This window comes from Theropithecus gelada, chromosome 9, assembly GCF_003255815.1.
Source record: "Theropithecus gelada isolate Dixy chromosome 9, Tgel_1.0, whole genome shotgun sequence".
NCBI classification, from domain to species: Eukaryota; Metazoa; Chordata; class Mammalia; order Primates; family Cercopithecidae; genus Theropithecus; species Theropithecus gelada.
In genome coordinates, this window is record NC_037677.1 from 11,094,407 (window position 1) to 11,121,586 (window position 27,180).

General features: G+C 43.1%; 1 protein-coding gene across 22 annotated transcripts in view; it reads left to right on the forward strand.

Moving 5' to 3' along the window:
- The window catches only part of CELF2 (CUGBP Elav-like family member 2), an 871,667-nt gene that overhangs the window by 729,276 nt on the left and 115,211 nt on the right, over positions 1 to 27,180 (forward strand). For 21 of the 22 annotated variants that reach the window (XM_025397815.1, XM_025397819.1, XM_025397825.1 and 18 more), the window contains one exon: positions 19,777 to 19,859. The exons of the other annotated variant lie outside the window; for it this stretch is intronic. In XM_025397815.1, the coding sequence (XP_025253600.1) occupies positions 19,777 to 19,859 (83 nt within the window). The remainder of the gene's footprint in view (positions 1 to 19,776; positions 19,860 to 27,180) is intronic. 22 annotated transcript variants of the gene reach the window in all.

A 27,180-nucleotide genomic window follows, 5' to 3' on the forward strand; every position in this document is an offset into this window, starting at 1 on the left:
CCGAAGTAACACAGACTGTCCTTCGGGCTCCCCGGCCTGATCCGCTGAACAGAATCTCACTTCTGTTTGACTCGCACGGTCAGTGGCAGAGGAAAGAGGGAGAAACTCTTCCATCTTATTCCCAGATGGGGATCTCATTTTGGGTGCATGTACACAAAATCTGTTCCATTTCCTCATGCTTAGTGTGCTGCTATATATTTACTGCTGACATCATTTCTTTAGGAGGCTCTTCTGTAGCATTTTGATACTGACAATTTTATGAAGGCTATTTCTTGATATTTGTTTATTACTCCTCTAAAAATGTATTTTTTGTGGCAACTTCAAGGCAGTTGCAAGGTAGTGTATTTTTCAATAGAGAAGTTGGATTACAACTTACAGTAACTGTCACCTGGTAACCAGACCCCATATAACTGTCAACATTCACCAGTGATTTATTGCTTTACATTGGAATCAGCTGATTTGTGGTTCCATGGATTTTTAACGCTGCAGGGTTAATCTGGAACCCACTGGTGCACATGAAATAGTTGTTTTATCTGCTGTTCTAAGACTGATGAAATGTTTAAAAGGATAGCTGTGTAATCAGTCCATTATCTCCTGGTGTTCCAGCTTATTCTGTACCATGTGGCAGTGTACAATCTCAAAAATAATTATTCTGCTGTCGTTAACATGGGAGCCGAATGCAGTGACTGATAAAAACTGCATTCAGCAAGCCCTTTCCCAAATTGGGTAGTTCTGTTTTGTTATCTTCTGAAGGGAAAACATGGGTTGTGATGGTCAGACCTCTTAGGAGCCTGGAAGCTTAGAGCAAGCCCTGGGAAGCAGAACACTTAATCTGTTGCCAACATCTTTTTCTGTTTAATATTTTGAATTTTTCATTTGTAGGTAAACTTGTTTAGACTACACTTTCACTTACTCATCTGAACATAGGTAGACCCCTTGAAAATAAGGATGTTGATGCTTATAGTTTTCTTTTGTTCTGAAAGCAATCAGAACCTAGCCACAGTTACAGAATGTGGGTTTTAAAAAGCAGTCTAGACCAGTGTCCATTTCTTAGCATCCTACTTTGACAGCCAACTGTTGAAGGAGACCCAGAAGGGCATGGCCAAGTGGTTTGCTTCAGACCTGCATTCTATACAAAGCTCATCCAAAAGAAAAGCATTGTAGATTTTTTTTCATAGACTAGGTTGTCTCTAGGGATAATTATTCTTGTTTACAAAGATGTTCTTGTCAATCTATAGACTGTTAGTGATGTTTTGAGGAAGACCCAAGGCTCAAAATCTTGTATAGAAAGGATTGCCCATTAAATCACAGTCTGTCTTCAAACTGTAAGTAGAACATGAGCTTTCCAGTTAATAGGGAAAACATAAAACAATGGATTTTATTGCAGGGCAGTCCTGGTCTTATATGGACCAACAGTAGTTGACTTACCAGGTAACCGTAGATACTTTAGGAGGAGGGGTTGGTAGGACCTGAGAGGAGGATGGCATACAATTGTATGACTATTCTCTAGTGGTGAGAGATTGTCAAGGAAGAAATGAACAGTTTTATTGTAACCCAAGACCATGATCCCTGGGACCAACATCTGTAACTGGAGACTTGTTAGAAGCCATTCGGTTAAGAAGACAGTGTGAGATGCATCACCTTGTTTCTGCGATGTTCTACTCCCCGATTCGGTTGCCGGTTCTCTCTTCGGCCCGCTTTTCCCGCCTCTTGAACGTGGAGCTAATAACTTTCAAACAAATCTTGAGTGCTCTAGGCAGACACTCTGTTGTTCCTTGAGCCTGGGCCATCCTTGCTATCACTACCTGACCACAAGTGCCGGGAGTAGATGTCACGCCTGCGAGTAGAGAAGGCCCGCAGGTTGGGTACAGTCTGTGTAGAGTCTGAGTCAGAAGGGTCTGGGCTGGTCAGATGTTGCCCTCCCTCTATCACCACCCCTTCCCCCGAGTGTGCCTTTTCTTGAAAAATGTGGTAAATTCCAGGGAATTCATTTCTAGTCACAGTTAAAAGCGGTCTCTCCAGACTCCACTGGGCTCCACTCGGCTTGTCTGTTAGGGGGAAAAAGCCATCAATATTTTAAAAGCTGCTGACAGGCAAGAAGTTAGCCTTGATGGCTGGAAATTCAGAATTTTTTTTTCTATTCTATGCAGAATCTATCCATTGTTTCTCCAAAGCAGCAGGGCTGAGGAAAAGCTTAGCCTAGAACAGGGATGTGATGAAGACTAATAAGACTAATAAGATAAAACCAATCAGAGTGTTTCAGCTGGAGGTAACCTGGAAGTGTCCTAATTGGATGGCCTGAATTTCTCACCCGGGAGTTTTCCAGAGCAGTTAACACCCAGATTTGCCCCGGCATTGATGTCACAAAACTGGGTCATGGGAGGGTGCTCCAGAGAATAGATTTTAGTCTTCCAGGGACAGATATTTTTGACACACCGTCTGGATTTCTAGTCGTGGTTGAGAATGAATGATGTGAAAATTCACCCAAACTTTCCAGAGATCAACTTAATGAGGAGAGGTTTGGGGGAGTATATTAACTCTTTTGGCCACTAGAGGAGTTTTACAAATAGTTTTCAAGAACCAGTTTGCCCACGTAATTTTCAGTCTGCCTACGAAATTGTTAGGGGTTGCATTCACATTTATAGGTAGGTATCTCACATTCAGCCTCACCTTTGCCTCCATTCTGACTATTAATTTTTCTTTGTTCCCATACCAAAATGCTAAAAGGCTAAGAGCATCTTCTTACAGCAAAGATATGAAATCCCAACCAAGGGAGATGAAGAAGTGAATTGGTTAAATGTATTGAATACCAGTTCTCTGTCTTTTCATGGCACATCCCTTTGATATTTCTTAAATTCTGCTGAATGTGGACATGTGCTTATTTTCATGAATGCTTTGAATGCATTTTAAATGATGGCAGTTCTACCTGGGTACCAAGAGGATTTAAACACCACTTGGTGGCTCATGACTTACCCAGGAACATGGTGCAGGTCTCCCTCTTTTCCTTGCCCAGTGGGCACAGACCTCTGCAAGACATTTCCAGGTCTTCTTTGCCCTTCTTCTTGTCCCAGAGGGACTTCTTTGCCCCTCTGCACAGGCCTGCCTGTCATTTGATGCTGCTGGTAGGTTGGAGAAGCAGTCTAAGGGGATGGAGATAAGCCTCAGCTACTGGGTCAGCGTTTTGAAACTTACTAACAAAAGGAAGGGAGAAAAGGTTGAGAAAAGACAGAAATCAACTTCTGTGTTGTAGTGGGCTGAATCAAACCATACAAGTTGTTTTCCCTGTGGGCAAATTAAATTTGAGAATTGTTCATCAATGAGGATGAAATGTCAGATATTCTTGTCGGGAAGTATATTCCCTTCTCACACTGGTCAGTTTTACCAAGCGGTTTGCTCAAAAAGGTGTTCTCATCAAGAAAGTGTAAATGTAGATTTCAATGCTTCGTTGGCTTTATCTACCTGACTTCTTTATGGTATTTCACCAACTTCTAATTTTCTGAAATGAAATTCTAAAACATACTCACTTGGATCCTCCTGGTACATTTTTCTTGTAGCTGTTTTGGGTCGTTCCCTGAAGTGTGAGGCAGAGACAGCACTGATGTGGGCAGAATTGTTACTGTTTCACCTGTATTTTCCTCGTGTGTGTTTTTTACTCTCTAGGTGTTATATTAGGATAGATTTAACTGTCAGTATTTTTGTAGACCCAAAAATATATTAGGACTGTTAAACATAGAACCCTTATGGATATTGGTGTGTGGCTTTCCTCTATGTGATGACACAGGGATCCAGGCTTCTCCATCTTGTGGCTCTACCATCTCTTTGGTTTTTTTGTGTGTGTTTGTTTTGTTACTTTTTTTGTCCATTCAAAAGGAGAGGAAAGAAAGTATGGAGGACTCATACCTGCTCTGTTAAAAGCTCTGGCCCTTGAGCAGCACACGTCACTTCCACTTGTGTTTCTTTAGGAAGCCTTTAGTCACACGGCAAGGGGCAAATGCTCTGGTGTTGGCCCTGAGGAAGGAGAGGATGGACTTCGGTGGACACTGGTAGTCTCTGCAACAAGTGTCCTTTGCTATGTTGTTTCCCAGGCTTCCTGGAGGATGAGAATCCCAGGGAACACTGCCCTATAGATGACCAGGGCCTTTCCTCTGGAAAGCCTGAGCCAAAGGGCATGGCTTAGTTCCAGGAATCCATGTTTTTGCCAATGCCCCAGGTGATTATCATCTTCAGGAACATTTGGGAAACGCTACTGTAAGAGGTAATTAGATTGTAGAAAGGTATTTGGTAGCTTTGGTGCAGTTTTCTGCTGAGAATCCTGTGTTGTAAGGAATGGTGGTGGACTCGGTGGTGAAACGTAACTCCTGGCACCCGTGCTTAACTCTCTTCAGTCTTAATTTGGCCTCACTGCATAGAAAAGATTATGACTGTACCATGTAACACTAAGACATCTGTTCCTACCTGAATTTTTCTTGGATTAGCAGATTGTTTCATTGAGTTGACCAAGTTTACCACTCATTTTGACAGATGGTGATTTCATGGTTTGTATCAACTACTTGGAATTTATCATCTAATGACAGCTGTTTAACACATAGGTCAGTGTATAAGGTTGACTAGTAATGAAATCTTCGGGGCATTTTTTTCACCTCCTGTCATAATGTTGAATCTTTGGGAAACCTACCACCTTGGAAATTAAAAGCTTATAAATATATTGGATGAACAGCAGTTGAATTATCTATGTGACAAAAAATTCTTTATCATCCCAAAAAGAAAGGATGGAAAACTTGTCCCCGATGGTGTCTGAAGCTGCAAGGAGATGGACACAGTATGTGGAATATCTGTCGGGTGAGCTTTTCATAGCAAATTTGGATACTAGACTTCCTAGACTGCCGTCTCTGATCTACCCAGTAGTCAGTCACTTGGGCCAAGTCCTTTTCCACAGTTTGGAATGTGCTCAGCGAATCAAACCGACTTTAATATGAGCCTGTGACAGTTCTATTCAGGGAGCTAAGACTTCCTCTCACTAACATGGAAAGCGTTCCAGCACATGTTGGAAAGGTGTTTGGGGGAGTCGCTGTTTAGACTTGCCTGAGCTATTGATCTTCTTGTTATCGAATATAATTTAGAACTAGCGGTGAGACCCTCAGTGGTGGGAGAATATTATTATCATTTGTTATCTGCACAATTAGGAAGTAGGAGAGTGCAGCAGAGGCATTATCGTGTAAACGATCTCATTGCCTAGAGCGTTTTAGCTCCTTGCAGAGTGATCTACCACATGCCTGCCTTCCCACCACCCCCATCCTCTGTGTGTGTGTCTCTGTGTGTGTGTGTGTGTGTCTAATCCAAACAGGCAGTGGCCCTACAGTCGAAAGGGCTAAAAAGACTCAGAAATCCATCCTCATCCAGTCATCCAGGGAAGAAATAGGAGCCTGCAGGATGTTTCTTTGCTTTTTTCTGAAGGTTTAATAGAAGAATCAGTGTCATTGGCAATGATTGAGAAAAATGAAAGTTTTTAGATCAAATACTGCTCCATCGTGCGTGCAGCGTGGGAACGATTGACGGGCGGTGTGCTCTTCCTCAGACAAAACCCAGTGGCCGCTCATCAGTGGATGGTGTGGAGAGTTTTTTGTTATCCTGAAATCAAGGAAATATTTTACTTTTCCCTCTGAGGTGTTCCAGAGAAAGATTCTTGAGCAAAGAAGATAAATCCTCTTCCTACCTGCTAATGAGTGAGCAGCTAAATTTCAAGCACATCAAGTACAAGGACCATGTGTTACGTTTTTTTGAGTGTCCATAATCCGGTACAGTTATTTAATTTTCTGAAAAATGGAAAGCCACACGTTCTCTTTGGTTAGAGACGTGGAGCAGTGAAAAAGCAGGGCAGTGTTTGGCAAGATGAGTCCACCTAACTGGAATCAGGCCAGGCTTCGTCAGGAACCAGAGGGGCGACTCTGCCAAGACACCCCCTCTCCGCCTCCGCTTCTTTAACCGGAAGCAAGAACTTAAACCAGATGGTTGTTAAGATATTTTTTCTCTCTTCAGTCTGGCATTTAAAGTTGATCACTGTCAAATCCAGAATGGACCCTTTTCAGAATTACAATGTGACTGAAGTTTGTCACTTTCTCCCCAGCCATCCCCATTTTGGGGGTCATCCTTCTTTTAGGACATTCCCTCTTGCCCCGTGACCCACGTTCTCACTATGGAAACTCTTATCAATCCCAGGAGCCGTAAGATTCACTGATACTGCAGCATAAATGGTTGGGAAACGGATTGCAGTGTTGTGTCTTCTGAGGCATTTTTATTTTAATATGAATCTGAGCCCCCAACTGAAAGGATGAAGCTCAGAGGCTGAGTGAAAAGACGGGGGAGAGGACAGTAGAGGAGGGGTGTGGAGGCTTTGCCCACATCAGCCCCATGTTCTTCTGTTGTCCCAGAATCATCATTAACATTATCCCCTCTGCTTTCAAAAGGGTCCTCACTTGGAGAATGGATTATTTGATCACCCTGGTTATCAAGAAACCCTTCATACTGCCCCTAAAATTGTACAGTAGAAGGAAGACAAAAAGCTAACCTCTCTTCGGTATTTTCTTTGTGCCAGATTCTGGGCTTGGCACTGTGTATACATTATTTTACTAAATGGATCAAACAGAATCTATTTTACCTAGCCATTAAACCACATCTCTCTTAGGCTAGAAGTCCAGAGTCATTTCCCAGGAAATGGGCTGGAGAGTGTTGCATGGACTATTTTTACCCGTAGGAACCTGAATCAGAAAGGCTCATGGAACTCCAAATCGAAAAGAAAACCGTGTTGCTATAGGGGAAGGGAGTGTGAAAATGCCCCGGGGAGCGTCAACCCCTGAGTATACAGTAGGAACCTCCAGTGCCTAGCACCACGCCGTGCCTTGTAGGGCCCAGTGGGAGGACCCAGGAAGCCTAAGAGGTAGCAGCTGCCCGCAGAGAGCTGCCTTCCTTAGGAGAAGGGGAGCGTGGCAGCAGAACCACAGTCAGATGGCAGTGATCTCCTGCACCTGATCCCCGTGTGATGGGAGCTCTCAAAATGAAATCCAGCGGCTGGAAACCCCATGGCCAAGAGGTGCCCGACACCCGTGGTGGTCTGTGCCCCCAGGCTTCTGCCGGACATCTCCTCCTCCCCGTCCTTGTCACAGACGTTTAGGACATCACATCCTCTTGCGAAGCCCAGTGTTACTGCTTTTGTTTTTTCTTCCGCTATTGTTGCTGAAATAAAGGGAAGTGACAAATCTGTGGTTAAACTCGTATAGTAGTGAAACCTGGGTGTGCTCCTTAGCCATAGGTTTTATTTTAAATAACAAACTCTTTGAGGGATTTTTTGTCTCTTGGGGGCATATCATAGAGCGTACGGTTGGGGAAAATTTTGTTGTACTCTGAATAAGAAAGTCATGAAAATGATTACATTAAAATTGATTGACTATTTAGAGGCCACGTAAATGGATGTTCAGAGTATTCAAAGGCCATGCGAATGGGTGAATTCTGCTAGTTCCAAGTAATTACTTCAGAAAGCAAGACAACACAGTCAATTCTAAGCCCTATTAAAGGGCTCGTGGTCATCACTTAGAAAAGTGGCTTCACTACCCTCCCTTCCTCCCAGGGATGCACAGCGGCATCGCAGCCTGCGGCAGGCCTGTCACGGCTGCATTTCCCTGTTGCATTTGTTATGAAAGTGGGGTAAAGCTCCCTATCCCTTACTTGCCTCAAAGGGAGCCTGCATAGTGTCTGTTAGGGCTCAGGGCTCTGTGGAGAAACATGTTAAATTTAAAGTGGACAGTAGCTGCTGAGATTTACTAAGCACTCTTATTTACATGCCAGGAACTGTGTTAAACATTTTCATACGTTGTTTGGCTTAATGTGATGCATCTGTAATATAGCTGTCACTAACCCCATGTTATGAAGAACCAGAGGCTTAGGGAGGTGAGGTCATCAGCCTGTGATGCTAATCAGGAATGACCGTACCAGCCTCACCACAAAGATGATGAATGAGCATGAGAAGACTATCCAGCATCACTTTGAAAACTGTCATGGTGTCTGCCATGAGAACTCAGGGACCACCTTGGCCCCAGAAGTGAATTTTTTAAATGATTTCCGCTGTTCCAGGCAGTATGGGAGAAACATGTCTCTCTCTGATCTGCGTACACATGAAATGCGGCTCAGTTATTGCCGGAGTGGGGTGGAGACGGTTATAATGGCCATAAATAGTAGTTCTCCAGCATCATATCCAACAGTAAAAAAAAATCTGCAATAAGTACAAATGTTTATTTCAGCCTAGCCTTGGATTTCTATAGCCAAAGGATTTGCCTGTCCATTTCACTTTGACTGTAAAGACCAGAGTGAGGAAGTAGATAACGACTTCCTCATTCCGTTTCCAGAAAAAAATACCTTTGTTCTGCTTTGGATGGCAAATAACCCTTTTGAGAGTTCAGAGGCACCTAGAACACTTGAGTAATAAGTTAGAATACCACTGATAGGTGCTCAGGAACAGAGCTGAGCTGTATTTTATTCAGGCTAACAAGAAGGGTCCTGTGTTCTTAGTCCAGGGAATTCAAGCTGATGCACTGTCGAAGCAAGGCAGTGAAGTGGAGACTTGAGAGATCCGCCTGGCCTGGAAGCATCTAATAGCCCAGTGTGCTGTGAATTGAGAATCGTAGGAAAATACCTGTGATTCTAACCTACCTCTCATTGCCACTAGCCTCCTAATTATAATGCTATCCTATCCTCTAGAGAAACTATTCTATGAAATAACCTTATATTAGAAATTTTCTTCTAATGAGGCCCCTCAGTACTTTAGAAACTAAATCCTCTTTAGCTGGATTCAAGACCTTATACCGACCATGTTTAACCCCGTGATGCCTCCTTGGTGTATGGGATGTGATCTTGGTTTGGTGAGTCTGAAGGCCTACCTGCCACTGAGCCACTGGTCTCCACCTTACCAGGAAGACCCCAGGGAGACCAGCCGACCAGGGAGTTGGGCCAATTACACCCACTTTAGGGAAGCCAGACCCTCTAGTTGGCTTGTTATGTTCAACCTGAAATTTTTCATGCTTCCTTACCTTCAGAGAAAAATACAGTTCTCCTCACTACTTTGGAATTAGTATTGGAAAAATACAAAGCATTATCAATTCTATGGCTAGCTTATTATCTTTCATTCCAATAGTCAAGTGACCTTTTCTCTAACAAAGGAGACTGCTTGCTTTCTTCACGTCACCCCCTGGGGGCCTCGACAAATGCACACATCACCCTACCTCTGCTCAGAGCAGAGTGGGAGAGTTCGCAAAACAGCTGAACACGATGATTGTCCCATCAGGGAAAAAACGATGATGCTGAAATTCTTCCAATACTTTCATAGCTATTAGACAATTGAAATGGTTTAACATAAGTGGCTTATTTCAAAGAACCAGAGAAGGGGAAAAGCAGATTCCAGCAATTTTGCCCTTGATACCTTTCCTATCTGTGTTGTGCTTTGGTGGAATTTACATAATCGTGGATGAGGAAGTGTTACAGTACACACATAGCTGTGCACATTAGGCTGCACTTGCTTTCCCAAGAGGCTTGAAAATGCAGTCGATTTAATCTAGGTCAAAAGGAAAGAAAGAGACTCCATTTTCCTCACAGAAAACACAGGGAACTTGCCAGTCTTCACAGGGTCATGGAAATAACAGAAGATGGTTCCTCCAGGGGAAGTCCCCAGGGCAACAGGAGACTGCCAGGGGCCTGGATCTCATGGCCAGTTGACAGAAAGGTGGTCATAGTGTGTTAAGTGGAGAGTTGGAGGAAAGGTGTGGGGTTGCCAGGGAGCCCAGTGAGATCATCATTCCCTCCCGGGCTGAAAAGGTGGCTCAGATTTGCTGTCTGCAAGGAATCTTGCTGGGAAAGTGAGGAAGGATGTTGACGGAGCATGGCACGACTGCCTCAGGCGGCCAGAGGGCAGTGCGGGTCCCGCACTGCCAGTGGAAGTTTCCCAGGGGAATTCCTGGGATGGCGCTTGGTAATCCAAACCATGGAGTCCACATAACTCACATACAGAAGTCCCGATGGCAGCGTCGCCTGTCAGCTTCCTAGGCAGTGGCCAGATGGTGATACTGCTGACATCAGGGTGCCAATTATATCAAACTCTGTAAAACTAAGCTAATTGGATACAGTTTCCTTAAAAGTTGATTTGTACAGGATGAGGTGTTTGTGTTTGCGTAACTGCTACTCTAGCTATGGAATTCCCACTTTAGGTGGCACAAAAGGGTCGTCTTAGGTGACTGTTGGAGAGACATTTCAGATGAGAGGTTTCAGTTATAAAGAGACATTTTAGGTGACATGAACAGAGTGTGAAGCAGATCTCTCAGAGTGAGGCGGACCCTGTCAGAGGCGGTTCCGGGACATTCTCCCTGTGAGAGGCATAGACTTTGAGGGGTGCTCATTGACCTGTGGTTGCTGGGATGGTTTTGGCTTTGCTCTTGGCTCCTGCTGTGACTTGGGGGCAGCCTGCTAACCTGTGAACTGGTGTTTTCCCATCTGTAAAATGGGAGGGTGTGAGGGGTTAGGCTGGTAGAAATAGTGTAGGGGCCAAGAAAAAACCTCCCCTTGGCCCTATGAATGTTCACTAAGAATCCCTGACAAGAGGCAGATCTGAAGGAGAAAAGGCACGTGGGTTTATGAGATCACAATTTTTGTGACACAGGCGCCTTCAGGATGCAGACCCAAAGATACAGGGGAAACGGTATGCTTAGGTCCAACAAAGTGTGCCTAGGCTCATTTGCATGCTTAGGTTCCACAAAGTAGGGTCAGCCATGTAGTAATGTGATTGGACAAAAATGACGTGATGTAACACTAACAGACTGAGCAGGGACACTCGGCAAGGCCTGCCGGTCCACATTCTCCCTGGCCTCTCGGAGCAGGATTCTGCCTTCTGGGTGTGGGAAGGACCTTTTCTGGAATGGGGGTCTTATGACCTACAGTCAAACAAGGTAGGTCGGAGAATTTGTTTCTGGCCAGTTTTATACAGAACGACAGAAGGAAAGTCAGAGCAGTATTTTTAAGTTTTATGGCTGGCTTTGGGGAAAGGGGGTTCTGGCTTCTGTGGCCTGCTATGGGAAAGAGAGGGATTCCAGTTGCTGTGGCTGGGCTTAGGGGAGGCTGGGACTGAGAGACAGGAGGGCAGGAGGAGGTCAGAGAGAGACTTTTTCGTGTGAGGCCTTTATGTTGGAGTACTGCTTCCCGACTCCCAACATTGGCTGCTTGTAAAATTCTGTGATTCTACAGGAAAGGCATGGAAGCCATGAGAAGGCAACGCTCCCTTGACTTCTTCTCATTTTATTTTTTATAGTGTTGAGTTTAAAGCCGTAAAAGGCTGGAGGAGCAGTACAACACAGATATGTCTGATCTTCCTGGAGGTTCTCCCTTTAGCTAACTTTTGCTGTGATGGGTACTCTTTTCAGGCCTCTGGTTCCTGTATCTCTCAGGTGATGTCATTACAGCCATCCGCCTTCAGCCTCAAGTACAGCGGAGCCACGATCATGAAATTACAGGCAGGACTACGTAAGAAAGCTGAGAGGCAAGGGGACTGGGTTTCAGATGGAGCTCGTGAAATCGGTGGCATCATTTGTTCACTTGTATCTAGCACTCCTAGAAAGCAGGCACTGCGTGGAGGTCCAGCCACAGGAATTCACGCCAAGGGCCCAGTACCATGGGGCCCAGGGTCAGTCATAGTGTCCTGATGTGACTGTTTCCTAGCAGTGCCAGTTCTTCTTGGTAGTTGGATTTTGGGCTAAAAGAAAAAAAGGGGGGGCTACATAGGTGACCATCTAGGGTCTCATATCATGTCCTGAGGCCTCCTTGTACTTTCTAAGAATGGCATTTTGTCATTGCCTTTTGCCTGAAGATGCTAGGGTTATAAATCACCTTCTACCACGGAGAAAGGACTCCTCTTTTTTTTTTTTTTTTTTTTAAGGTTAATGCTAAGTTGTCTTGAAATTTTTAATTCAGGGGATTTTTGATGGTTTTGTTTTTTTTTTTTTTAACCTTTAACTGCCTTGTAGAAAGTGAAAGTAGGGTGTCCTGGCAGGGGCAAAGCCAGTGACTGAGAGTTGAAACCATAACGCATGGCAGATTCGCTTGAGCAGAAAATGTCCCTCTTAGATCCATAACCTTTGGACTATGAAAAAAAAAAAGTATTAAATTCTCCTCCAAGTGGCTAAGGTTGAGGGAGAAAATAGATGGCAATGGGAATCAAGTATGAGGAGTGTGTCCTCTTTTGACTTAAACTGGCTTGCATGCTACTGACTTGACAAGAAGCCAAGATCCCAATTGCAATTCGACTTGTGTGAAGCAGGCACCTGCTTTGCTTGCAAATGCACATACAAAAGAGCGCTTCATTCACAGAAAGGAAAAAAAAAATAGCGCGTTCACTAATTTAGCCTTCCAGGGCCTTCGTCCCTTGATCTGTCAGCCCCTTAGAATTCAAAGGCAGCCTGTAAAGGAATTTCCTACTTAAAACATGATGACTGTTTTGATGTCCTGAATTCGAATATAACTCGAGTTGAAGTTGTCTGCTAGGGCTATTACTTTGTTGTTTAATAAAAAAAAAATACGGGGTTCAGTCATCAGATGATCAGTCTAGGGCTGTTTTCAAGTGTTTATGTGCTTAGATTTAGAAAACAGTAGGTTTTCATATATGTAAGATGTTGAATGGCCTTGAAGATGTGGACAGGCCCATCTTGACCCTGGGGCAGAGTCCACTTAGGGGAGGGAGACAGCTGTTCTCATGCCCAACCCCATAAGCTCCGAAATGGAAATACTTTTTATTTGACTACTTTTGCCGCAGAATTGCAGGAAACCATTTTTCACTTTCTCTCCTCAGCCCTCAAGTTGTATAGTTATTTTGTATTCCAGAAAATGCTCCACAATTCCCTGTAATAAGATATTACTGAAGGGTAGTATCAGAAAAAGAATTAGCAGTTAGAACTAGAACTGTCCGGAAAGGTCCCTCCTGCCATGGTACAGAACACCTTTCACAGGGGAGTTTCTCCTCGCTTCAGGTTGGTAGCTGCAGAAGAGTCATGGGGAATGCCTCACTAAAACCAGCCTTGCTACGCGGGGTCAGCCCCTGCCTTTGGCAGTGTGACTCGTTGGCATGTGATCTGGAGTTCCTGCCCTGCAGCTGACGAGCCACTGTTTCAATAATTAAAAACAACTCAAGTCACTGTCCTCCTGCCTTGGATTTGATCATTGTACTTTGCATGTATGTATCAAAATACCACATGTACCCCATAAATATGTACAAAGATTATGTGTCAATAAAAAAACAAATTAAAATCCCAATTTTTAAAAGAAAACATGAATGTAATTTTTAAAACTGCATCAGCCATGCTCAGTGGCTCATGCCTGTAATCGTAGCACTTTGGGAGGCCAAGGCAGGAGGACCACTTGAGGCCAGGAGTTTGAGAACAGCCTGGGCAACATAGCATGATCCAGTCTCTACTAAATAACTTAAAAATGAGCCTGGCGTCGTGGCACATGCCTGCAGTCCTGGATACTCAGCAGCCTACAGTGGAGAAGATGACTTTAGTTCAGGAGTTCGAAGTTATAGTGAACTACGATTGCACCACTGCACTCTAATCTGGGAAACAGAGCGAGATCCTGTCTCTTAAAACAAAAATTGCCCTGTCCATATATTAGAGTCAAGGGATTTAAAGAAAACTGCCTTTTTTAAAACAGTGTCTCAGAGCATCAAACCTCGGTTTAGAAAGCTCGGAGGAATTTTCTTTAATGAATATGGTGTCAAATTTCCTAAGGGCAGAATGAGTTTTAAAGTCTGACCTCATGATATCATTGTCTAGGGTGGTGTCTACATTACCTCCACACTGAAAAATGTTGATACATTATTGCTCTTTGATTCACAGCAAACCGTGGTATAAACTGGTTATCTTTATATATCAGTACATTTTTTTTTCTTGTGAGTATTATTACCCAGAGTTTCCAAGTAAAGATTTTCAAGGGAAACAGCTGTGGTTTGAAAAGGTCTGTGATAATCCAGATGGTTTCTTTGAGGATAAATCTACTTGATCATTTAAAATTAAAGTCTTTCAGTACAGTTGAGTGTTTATGATTTTAGATGCACTACTGTGTGTGAGTGAGAGTGTGTGTGTGTGTGAGAGAGAGTGTGTGTGAGAGAGAGTGTGTGGCTACCACTGGCCTTTGTTTGGGGCTTTATCTTTGGAAACCGCAAAAATCTCATACCAGTGTCTCAAATTATCTAGCAGTTAAGCAGGCAAAATACCTGAGGGAACTCTTCATGACAGCAGAAACTATTAGTGAAAAAATATAGCGAGACACCAGCTACCCTGTGTGGAGTATGTCGCACTCAGCCGCTCTGGGAATTGCCACTCTCCACTTCTGATCCATGATGGCATAATCATAGCTCGCAATTATAATACTGATTACAGATTGCTTTCCAAGCTGAACATAGGCAACTATATTGCTAAACTTACCAGTTTCTGGGATCTGGGCGTCAAAAGCATCCACATTCCCGCAGCAGGCCTCTGGGGCGGTAGGCAGGGTGACAGGTGGGAAATGGGAAACCAGGGCTTTCCGTACCTGTCTCCTTCCCTCGGTGTCCAGGGTCTTCTTGCTGCTTCATGGTCACCCGAGATGCTCCCTGTGAGGCCCCCCTGGGCCTGCCTTCACAGGCTCTGTGCCCCTGGACCTTTCTTCTGTGCTGGTTCTGTCTTACGTTCCCTTCCTAGGGGCCCTGCTAGATGTTGACAGTGAACAGCAGAATCACAGTGACGTGTTAGTGGCCAGTAAGATCTAGTGTATTTCCTCTCTGAGTTACAGAGAATCGGCACAGTCTTTTTGTAGTCAACAGAAGAAGTCATCCCTAGTGGGACTGCTAGGCTCTGTATGGACCTGAGACTGCGATATTTGGTTCTGGGATCACCTCTCCCAGGTTTTCCATTGGACCTGATGGACCTGTGAATTTTAAAAGTCCTGGTGAGGAGTCGTGGCAGGGGCTTGATAAACTGGCACATGAGGGAGGATGGCATTTTTTTGTGTTTTGGGGTTTTTCTTTTTCGCTTCAAGGACCAGAGCTTTTATGATTACAATGAATTGTTGAGGTCGTTGAAACGAGGGATATCCTGAAGTCACCTGGGCGTGGAACACCATGTTTGTCTTTTCTAACTGGGCCACTGCCACTGGCAGAAGCTCCTGAATGAGTAGATAAGCAGTGGCATGAATCGTCCCGTGCTGGTGCTTATTAGATAGTGTCAAATGAGCAAAGTGGAAAAAGGTGAAGCAGCAGAAATTTACCAGCATTAAGCAGCAATGGGAGGGTTGAGACCTGCAGAAGCACCTGGTTCATCAGACTGCGTCAGCCTGTACTGATCCCCAGAGCCGAGCCCCCTGGCTGGTCACCCTAACATGGAGAGAGGCCTTTCTCTTCACTCCATGGACCGTAGGGAAAGGGGGGTTCCGGGAATGAATTCTGAAGCCCAAGGGACTGTCCCCTGTGATGTATGGTGCAACCACTGACCATCAAAGAGTCCCTGGGTGTTGTAGATGTGTGAGTACCCACCTTACACTGATGTGATATTGGAAACAGAGCCTGCAGGGGAGGAGGCTTGCCCCTGACTCAGACTGCTGAGCCATCTGGTGCTGCAGCTGACCTGGAAAGGAATCCAGTACATTTCAGACCTGAGTTACAGCTGGCGTGGGGAAATCTAGGAGACAGGTGGTTCCCTTAACAGCTGTATGTTTGGTTAGGGCTGACAAGAAAGAAAATTTCATCCTTGTTGAGCCTTCGTGAGTTTTCAGGGATCTGTAGTAGCTCTTTGACCTTTTGCCATAATAATTGCCATTTCAGGGAAAATAATGGGATTTCTCTCTTTGTTGAAATATTGTCTGCAGGTCGGTAATCTAAGATTTTAGAGGAGCATATTAAGTGATAGGTGGATAAAAAGACTATGGTTGTTAACTAGGAGAAACTCATAGAAAGTCTTTCAAACACATTCCAGTATCTGGAAAGGTACACACTAAAGTCCTGCTGGGGAAAAACACTAATTGCTGCATCTAAGCTGACTGTTTCAATTTGGAGCTCTGTATTCATCCTGCAAATTTTAATAAAAACCAAACACTGTACTTGTTAAGTGAACCATTACAATGGCATGCTGAACGAAGCGTAAGACCTCCTTTAGTCTAATAGAAGTAAAGAATGCTTTTGACCCTTTTTCTTTTTTGGTCCTGAATGAAACACTTTGGCTTCATATCCACATAGTTTTGTGGGGGGATATTAGGCAGACCTGGTGTTTACTTACTGATCATACTAGGCTGGGCACAGTAGCTCATGCCTATAGTCTAAGGGTTTTGGGAGGCCAACGTGGGAGGACCACTTGAGGCCAGGAGTCCAAGACCAGCCTGGGCAACATAGTGAGACCCCCATCTCTACAAAAATTTAAAAAGTAGTGAGGCATGGTAGCACACACCTGTAGTCCCAGGTACTCAGGGAAGGGGCCAGAGAACTGCTTGAGCCAAGGAGTTCAAGGCTGCAGTGAGCTATGATCACACCACTGCATTCCAGCCAGGACAACAGAGTGACATCCTGACTCAAAAATAAATAAATGTTTTAATGAGGAAACTAACTAAGGTACTGAGGAAGTAAGATATTCCCCACAGTAAGTCATTCAGGAACTAAATGCGAAAAACCAAAAGAAGCCTCTGGGGTTAATATTCCCAGTCTCCTTGTCTGCCCAGGACCCCACGTTTGTGTAAGTTGCTCATTACGCAAGGGTACCCTGCTGAGGCTGTGAATGGAGTTAGAAATCCAGGTTGGGATGGGCTTATCAAGCCATGGACTTGGAGCAAGGAGCTCTGCCCACCTGGAGATCATGGAGATGGGATCCCCTTTTGGAATCAGCACAAAGGCTCCAGGCTTCCCTACCAAACACGGCACCTGTGGAGCTGTGCTGGGGCTCGGCTCTCGGGTCAGACAGATGAGCGGTAAGACACGTTAGCGGTGTTGCCTAGGATATCCTCCTGTGTGTCACACTGGAACTAGAGCTGCTCTTGGCATGATCTTAAAGAATACTTGTTTAGATGAGTATACACTTTTAACTGAAACATTTAAGAGCTATGCGTAGTTGGAAGAAGATCTGTAGTGATAAGTCGCTGACTTCACAGTACTAGTTGTAAAGGCAGAGTGAACCTTGGACGAAACTGGAAAGCATTTGAGATCTTGGGGATCTTCCCATCTGCTCTTCTGTATGTTCGAGTGCTTTCATCCTTCCTTTCTCCTATTCACCTGCCATCCCACCCTGCTCAGATACCAGCTTCAATCTCTCCCTTTCTGAAAAACAAAGCCACCCACCTTCTTTTCACTAAGAACTTTGTTCAAGAGGAAGACCCTTTAAAGTAGCTAAAATCACACTAAGCTGTAATAACTGGGAACAATGAAATGTCTCCTTCTTCAAGGGTCATGTTTTAATATGTAAATAGCAAATGGACTATACTTTCCTGGTGGACTCTCAGGCAGCGGGCCATGGCAGGGATTTTGCTTGGGTGTCTGAGGCAGGAGCACTCCCTTTATCCCTGAGACCGCTGTACGTTGGTCAAAGCTCTCCACAGCTGCTCACACAGAAGTACACACAATTCACTCCGTTTACATCATCATTGTTCCTTGTTGCTTTTATCTTAGTGTTGTTTAGTACTTTATTTTCATGTTCCCTGTCATACCACTGTTCTTCCAGGCCAACCTAAACTCTTCATTCTTGGCTCTGGCGTGGCCAAACTGGCATCGGTTCTTCATCTCCTGAACTTACTCTTTCATAATTTCCTTTATTTCAGCCAGTAAACTGCTGCATCCCTAAATCTTCTCTTTTTAAACATCTCAGCCCCAAAAGTTACCTGCCTAAAAGTATCAGATTCTACTTTTTTTTTTTTTTTTTTTGAAACTGTGATTATTAAATGAGGTGGTATTTCAGAACTTCCCCATTGCTTCCTTATCCAGAAACTAATGCCATAAGCCCAGGATGGGGAAAGGAAAACTCACTGAGACCGTGTTTGCTAGAAGCGTTTAGGAAGGCTTGTCCTGTTTTTCTTTGTATACCAAGCCTGATGAGACATGGTTGGTATTTTTCTTCTAAACATGGTTACTGGAAGCTAGGATGTTAGTTTCTTATTGGAAATTACTCCTTGGCCTGAAGCAATTCCTATGGCTTTTCTGAGGCTTACATCGCACCAGTGAAGCTGAACTCACTAGTGAAGTTGATGGGTTCACTAAAAAATCTACCATCAAGAAGCAGAGCCAAGTGGATTCTGGTCAAAGACCTCAAAGGAGCTGAAATAAGATGCTCGTGAAAATGGTCAGTCTCTTCAGCTTGATTCTTTAAAGAAATGTCATAATGTTCAGTTCCCTTCATTCAAGTGATACATTTGAAGGGTTTCTGATCCTTGGATGCATGGAGTTTTTCAAATGCCAAGATGCTATGGTCATAGTCTACCCTGTCCAAAAGGCAAAGGTTTTGTATATATTGACCGTCAGTAGACTCTAACTAAATCAAGTGTAAAATGACGACGTTCCAAATTTCTCTTCCAAATGAGGAAGAATCTTGGATGTCTTTCAGAATCTTGTATGAATGAGATTATACTTTATTTTCCCCCTGGAATGGGAGCACTTCTCAAAGCTCTTCTGGCCCCTGTCTGGCTCTGTGCATTACGTTCCTTTAGTAAAACCAAGATAAAATACCTACAGTCTCGGTGAGTGCATCCCTTTACTTTTTTCCTCAACCACTCACCAAAGACATCCCAGATCAAAGATTAGCATCTTTGTTTCTTAAATTTCAGAAGTTTTTGTCCTACCCTCTTTTCCCAAACTGATGGTGCTGAGAAACTGTATATTGATGAACAAATAGGCAGTATCTTTATCTACAAGTTGAAGAAGGTGCAAGCCCTCCTCCAGGACACAGAGGAAATGGTCTAGGATTTCCATACCATTTTCTTTGGTGGAGGAGGTTGGTTGGAAAAGGATATATGCTGGCCTGCCCGGCAGGGCCGGGGACTCCCACAGGCTCTTGGAAAGGAGGAATCTAGATGTTGCCAGTTTGTATGCCACAGCCATATGTAATTCATGGGCCAGAGTCCACTAACATCTGCTTGGGCATGTACCCATCTGTATTGTAGCTTAATTTCTAAACCAGTTAAAATACAGTCTTCCATGTTGGCAAACGAGTATTGAGGGTCATATGTACAGAACTTTGCATCATGTAATGTGGTAGAGATAAAGAAGAATGCACTATCCCAGCTTTTAAGAAGCTTATAATCCAGTTGTCTGAACCTTTGAGTTTAGAAAGTCTTTCAAAAGCCTGATGTTCTGGAGATACACTTTAAGAAAATTATAATTAATGTAAGCTTGTGCTGTTGTTATTGTGAATAAATACTTCTTTTCACGTAGGCGCTATAACACAGGCCCCTTTCACACCTCACCCATTCCTCCACCACCTCCCACCCTCATTCCTGAATAGCTGTATTCCAGTGATGTGAGGCACGGAGTCAGGAATTGATCTCCAACGTGGGTAAAGCTAATAAATATGATTTAGGATGAAAAGGTACTGTGTAAATGCTTGAGATGTTGTTATTGCTGTTCTCATACGCTTTATTATTTTTAAATTGTGCATCCTTTTAAGTAGATTATTTGTTCGCCACAGTCTCCATTATATCTAAGCAAAGCATTCACAGAAATTTCTAAAACCTTTTCATTTCTCTCTGTAGGTTGTTGTTTCGTAACATTTTATACAAGAAAAGCTGCACTTGAGGCCCAGAATGCACTGCACAATATTAAAACTTTACCTGGGGTGAGTCGGTTTACTTTTGTACCAGAATCACTTTATTGCTTGAAAATGGTCCTTTCAACTGAAGGTTCTAGTTATGGGCTCTTAGTGCCAAAAATGACTTTGGTCTTTTGAGGAGTGTGTGCTGACCCCCCGGTTCCCTGCAGCAGCCACACCAGCTGGCCAGCCCATAAAGGAGCGCTGGCGTTAACACTGACGGGAGGCATTGTCCAATAGTGCATCCCCTGGTTAGAAAATCAGAGTGACCCCACTGGGCAGCCGCGGCTGCCAAAGAGTATTGGGTGGGCTAAGATTTTAAAAGGAAAAAAAAAAAAAAACCCAACACACACAAGAGAAGCAAATGGAAAAGAAAAAGCTTTTATTCACCAGGAGCTCCTTTTCAAATTTTGTCTTTAGATTTTCTTTTGAAAGGACAAAATGTACCCTGTACAGCCATAATATTAAGCCTCCTAATGGTTTCTAAACAGTCAATGGTGGTTAACAAAGTCAATGTTTTAATGCCCAATTTGTGGCTTCATGTTGATGCAGGACAGAAAATACAAAGCTGACAATTTTTTCTCCATTTCCTTCCCAGTAATATTTGATAGTTGGCACAGTTCACCAGAAATGAACCGATGTTGCATGTAGGAACACCAAAATACCGTTTTTCTAAAGGATTTTCTGGCACTTTTATGTATTTCATGCTATTAGCAATTTCCTGATGCTGTTTGAATGTTTTCCCCATTGACCCACATATCAGTGATGAGTTCATTCAAGATCATAATGACATGCATTTGTTATAATGAAGCACCTGTGGTAACCAGTGCGAGGATAATGATTTTATTGAAACCTGGTTTGATAAGAATAAGAGAAAGATAAGATAATGTCCCTAATGTTTTCAGGGTATAATTCTACCTTTGTGTCATTTACTTGTCTCTGAATGCATACACAAACACGTGTGTGTCTGTACACATCCACACATGCAAACATAACCATTGAACCCCTGCAGGCCCCCAGAAAAGATTGCATTTGTTTGATTCATCCTAGACTCATCCACGATACAAGATTGTAGTGGCAAAAAGCTCAGCAAAAGATTCTCACAACATGAGCTTCTTCATCACCCAAAAGTCATAAATTATGAACCTTGATCTCGAATCCTACTACTTTGGTATTCCCCTTCGTATGCGAGGAAATCAAAGAATAGAAGGTTCGAAAAAGCAGGTGTGTGGGCCCACAATGGTCCCGCCCAGTTTCACTGCTTCTCTCTGAAACCACTAAGGTGGTTCTTAGTAAAGCTGCTTTTATTGAGTGCTTTGCTCAGTGACTTTAAAAAATAGTATTATTTTATCTGCATTCTTCATGTAAATGGATTTTTTTAACACAGATTCTAGTAGATTGCAGTGTTGGGTCACATTATGGAATGAAAGAGCCAAGGCAAATATTTACTGACTCAGCCAATAATAGATGAAAATAATTTTTATTTCCCAGGCTCTTAATCAGACCCAAAGACCACTTTGTATTTCTTCTTTTAAAAAGAAATGCTTTCCAGTAATTAGCATGCAGAATCCCTTCTAGGTGTGTTTTTTAAAATTACTGTTGTTTATTTAGCATTTAAGGTATAGTGTAGTTTGATGCCAAGTCACATCATATTTTAAATGAATGCAGAGCTTGGTGGATAGGTATTTATCCCTCTACTAGAAACACTGCTCCCAGCGTGTGAACTTCATAGTCGAGGATGCGCTCAAGAAACCCAGAGTGAATATAATGAATGGGGCATGTTGAAATGCGTAAAAGTGATTTATGAGTATGCTTCTGTTTGGGATTCTTACACTGACTCTTAGAAAACAACATGTTTTATATTTTTTAAATGTTGTACCTATGTTACTTCTTTTCTTCCTAAAAATTCTGCATGTAGAATTCAGGGGAGGTGACGTTAGAGACCCACTGTCAAGGACAATAATTTGGGAGTTAGAAAAGTCGGTCGTGGATTATTTTTGGTTTTCTCCTTATCTAGTTTCATGTGCCAAATTACTTGAGGCAAGTTGAAGGAAAATTTGAAAAGTCAGATCTGATTTGTAAGGCTGATAGCCTTTCCAGTGCACACACTTGCTACATTTGCCATTTCGAATATGGTAAATGAGGATAGAGTTTCACATCTTGCGTTTATGCACAGCTTTGTCCAGTACACATTACCCTTAACAGCTATAGGAAAAACATGAAAGTGTTTCCTTTTTAGCTGTGTGAGTCTTTGGTGGACAGAAAGAAATGGGACCAGACATAAAAGATTAATGCATATTCTTGGAAGAAAAAAATATTACAGGGTGCCTTGCTGTTTGATTACAAGCCTTGGAATTAGTCAACATTTCCATAATTCTAAACCAATATACACCTGTTTTCCCACTGTGCTGTGAAGGCACAACTTAATTTAACAGAGACCCTGCTGCGCTAAATCTCTCATTAAATACCAAGTGAGTTCGGTAATTTAAAGTTGTACACTACTATTTTAACTGGTTGCCTTCATATTATGAAATTAATAAGAAATTAATGATGCACTTTGCCATATGCCTTCAATTTCTTTCTGAATAAAAATAAAAGGGATAAAGAAAAAATGCATCACCAGCTGACACTTTAAAGCTTTTCTGGTTGTAATCATTTTCCTGTGGATAAAATCCATTAAAAAGTCACTTGCTGCCTTTTTTCTAAAGTGTCCAAAACTTTCTATTTAAAATAAGATCAAATAATGCTAGGGTTTTTTCCTATGTAATTTTCTTTTGCAGTTGATGTTTTGTTTCATAGGGAACTTTTATTATGCAGCCAAGCTTGATTGATGTTGGGAGTTTGCTTTCCTCTGTATGCACCATCTTTCTTTCTTGAGGGAAACAAAGAACTTGGTCAGTCAGGAAGCAGAAACAAGTTGATAGGACGGTCTGTTGTGCAATCGAATGTGTCGGCCGTAAGATTTTGATTTGAAGGCACCCTCCTTTACGTGCCATGAATGAATTTTGGAAACCCTTTACATGGGGCTGGGGGAACGACTCCCAGATTGAGGTGAAGGATCAGGGCTCTTACTGAGCAGTGCAGAATCGTTCAGGACACGTTTCTCAAACTTGCCTCTTACTGAGTAACCAAAGAAGACACTCTGTTTTACGTCCCCTGAAATTCTCAACATAAACCCTAGAAATACAATGGCAGTCATAAAGGAAGCAAATTCAACAGCTCAACACAGAGCAAGGGATGAGTCTGGGAGTCATTCCCTTGGTTTGATCATGCATCTCCTCTAGGAGCGGTTGCTGGATGCTTCAGCAGCAGGTGAAATTTTAGGTACAGTGCCTTATTAATTACTGACATCTCCTGAGATTAATCCCAGATGATCATGGAGTACCTACAGTGTGCTTAGCTCTAAGCTAGATATTGGCAGGAAGTAGCAGGGATCGAGCCCAAGGGGGCCTCTAGCTAATCTAGCTGGAAGGGTGGACAGTAGACAGGTAATTAATACTTACATGGTTTGTATTTTCATGCTTTTCTGCTGCAGACGGAATGCCCATTCACCACACACACACACATCCTTGAGATCCCTAGTAAGTAGAGCCTTTATAGCCTGAAGAGAGTATTGTGAGTGTATCTGCACAGGCTGGGCTACCTGAGAAGCCATTGGATTTGGTGCCTTGTTAGGCTGACTTTTTCCACTGCTGGACCATTTAAGTTTTTGGACTAATTTTGGTTGCCCCTGCTTTGAAGATATGTCAACTTGTGGTTAAAGATAGCATCCATTCTTGAGGGTTTTATCTAGACACAACCTAACTGGTAGTTTCTTCAGTAGAAATGTCATTATCTGCTATTGTGTTTCCCAGAGGGACATCCTTATCAAGGCAACTTGCAAGATTTTCATTTTGTTTTTGTTGACCTAATTTAGCTCAATTAAAAAATAAAGTAAAATAGAGACTTAACTGAGGCCCAGAAAAGCTACCAAGATCTTTTCAATAATCAGATGTCAGGGCCAAATATCCTTGTGCTGATGGTGTCAGCACTGTGCTGGGTGCCATTCTCTCTTCAAGGTCTTAACACATATTGTCTCTAGTAATAAGACTTTTGGATTGAAATCCACAGCAGTATCATTAGAGCATTCACTGTATAAATTAATTTAATTAAGGATGTAATAACAGAGAGGAATACAGTTTTGAAAAACCTCTTAAATTTTAACAGCAAGGAGGAAACTGTGGAATCTAAATGTCTTGTAAAATATTAATTGCAAATTTCTTCCAGACATCTTCTCTGAATATGCCTTACCCATTTCTTTTTAGAATCACCACCAGTTTTATTAAATGCAGTTTATATTAAGGAGTTACTGCCCTAAGAGAACATTTGTTTAGAGTGCTCCATTTTAGCAGCAGTGTGCCGAAAGATGTTTTATGATAACCCATGCAAGGTGAGCGAGGACTGCCGGAGAACTGGGGTAGAAAAACAGATGAGCCTGATCCAATCGGAGGAGGCAGGAAGGGAAATGGCCTCCTGGGACAAGTGTGTTCACCCAGGTGGAGTGAATGGGCCCCTTCCTGGCCTGCCCTGGAAGAGATAATGGACCCGTGTGGGTAGGCACCTTCCTCCCAGGCAGGCTTCACTCCGCTCTCCGTGGAATCGGCCCCTGTGTTCTTTGCTAGTGGGGTGCTGCCATTTGTTACTCTCTTCAGCAAAAAAGCTTGACTCTGGGGCCAAATGTCGCCCATTTTAATGCATTTTGAGGTGTTCATTTTCTTTGAACCACCTCTCCTACTTACTGAGAGGTATTAATGCCTTTGTTGTCAGAGCCATGATTATCATCATTTTATCATTATCATCATTATTACTTTTGCCATAAAATCTCTCAAACCTCATCTCATTGTGTCAGAGAAATTTCTCCTGAAACCATCCCATTGGAATCAAAGCCTAAGTGGACCAAGTTAGAGTATTTTTTCTCAGAAGACTTTGGTTTAAATTTATCATGGAAAACAACTGAAACATCTGTATGAACAGATTTGAGTCCTTGAAGTCTTGTGCCATGCAGGGCACACAGAGCATTGATGCATTTCTTTATTCAGCAACCATGTTTTGAACGTTTATTGTTTGCCAGATAACTGTTCTAGATACCAGGGAATACTGTTGTAGCAGCCATGCCCTTTATAACCAAATCACCAAAATACGAAGCCTGCCACCATGTTTACACGTGGTACGTGTTTAGTAAGTAGCTCTTACATATTGAATGCCCGAATAAGTTAGTTTTTATAATGAAATATTTCCAAAGGCCTACAGTTTTATTTTCTTAAAAAAGATAATTATGCCTAAAAATATTTCAAATGTTCCAAAATATAAGTGAATGTAGACATGTGATCACATGTATGTGCATTTAGTGATACAAATTGTTAACACGGATCTATATCTGTCTATATGCCTATAAACATACCTTCCACACGTACACCTGTGGATGTCGGTCCAAATAAATGCAGGAAGATGGAACTTAAAGTCCTCCCCATTCTCTGTGCAGCCTCCCAGCCTAGTCTCAATGACTTTGTAGTGAACTTTCTTATTTGAGGCTTCACCAACGATCTCAGTTCCTTGGTATAATTATAATTCTTTGTTTATGGGTGCTTTGAGTCTGGATCATGGCAGATTCATGGTGCGTGTTAGAGAGGGTGCTTGAGAAACGGCCATGAAGTGATGGTGAGCCCTGCTTCCCAGCATCCTCACTGTCGGGGCTGAGCGGGGCACTGCCTGAGGAGCCTCCTGAGCCCTGAGGAAACATGCCTCAAAAGGCACTGTGTCTGCCTCATCATTTGTGTAGGTGTGAACTCTCCTTGTGGAGTGCCCCAACATATAAACGTGTGGAACATACATGTATTCCACACATGTATTCTGTGGAATGTGTCAGTCAGGACATCCATTAGGTGCAGATGCTTCAGATTTCCATTTGCAGAATTTGGCCTGAGCTGAGAAATTTGGCCTCATGGGACTGCCTAGGAGGAGCCATTTCCCTGCCATCTGTGTTTTCAGATAATACTCAAATCTCATACAAATAGAAGCCAAACAAACGAAATAAGGATTTTGTTTCTCTTGGACATGACGTTTTAAGGACTGTGACAGAGAGTAGCAGGGGGAGCTCCGGAGGAGTCCTTGGGGGTACAGACGCCCCTTCCCCCTGCAGGAGCCACAGCAGTATGCCCAGCCCCAAGTCAGGCTCGGCCAGGTGCAACAGGATGGCTCCCAGCTCAGCAGTGTAGACCCAGGAGAGGAAGTTGGAGGATGGAAGGAAATCCTGGGCCCAGTGAGTTCGAGTCTGCAAGCCCAGGCCCCAGGGAATGGAAAAGTATATTTTAATACTTAATAAAAGGCCATTACAAATTGTCTATTTCACCCGCCATAAAGTTTTACACCCTACCTGAATAGTGGGTTGTTTTGCTTTTGGCTGGCAGTCTGTTGATTCAGTAATGTTGATGGGCAGTTATTTACGTACGGCTTTGACTAAAATAAAAAACGAGTTACTTTTCAAGCATGGCCTACTCAGTATAAGGAATTATATGAGAGAAAATGTCTGAGGATTCTTCAGTGGTGCACAGAGGAAAATGCCAGCACAGGATTACAGCGGGGAATCGCCACACCATTTTTGGCCTCAGAACCCAGTGGAAGGCAACGTTTAGTTCTGCAAACAACATAGTCTCAGCTATATCCCTAATTAATAGGACTGTTGCCAGGGCTTGTGTGAGAGAGTATGTTAACGCGCTGGCACTGGTGCCTGATCGGATTTGTAAAAGTGCCTCGTGTCATTGCTTGAGGGATACTGGTATCTCGTTATTATCTCGCGAGGGGATGGTAGGATGGTACAATGGCAAAATGAAGCCATAGTTAGATTTCAGAGATAATCATTTCTCTACGACAGCACAAGATTAAACTGGGAATATGCAGTTCACTTACGTCGACCTTAGTTCCCCAAAGGTTGATAGGATTTCAAAAGAAGATTGTGAGGGAAGCGGGGGATCCACGAATTTGATTAAAAGTCTGCATGGAATTACAGAGGAAGGTGTGAGCTACGATAATCAAATGATGGAAGGAAAAGTTTGAAATACACCTAGAAAATTATCCAAATTCTGTCGCTAGCATGTAGGTTTTCCATGAGAACTCATCTCTGAGAATATCATATCGGTCTGGACAGATCTTTAATTTTTGACATCAGCTGAGCGCAGCTTAGGAGACGATATCCAGGTGAAATGCGCTCCTGAGTTTGGAGCATAGAACTTTAGGCCACACAAAAAGTGTACGGCATGGATAGGTGTGGAGAGAGTTCTCCCAGGAACGCCAAGGTTCGTCCCCCCATACA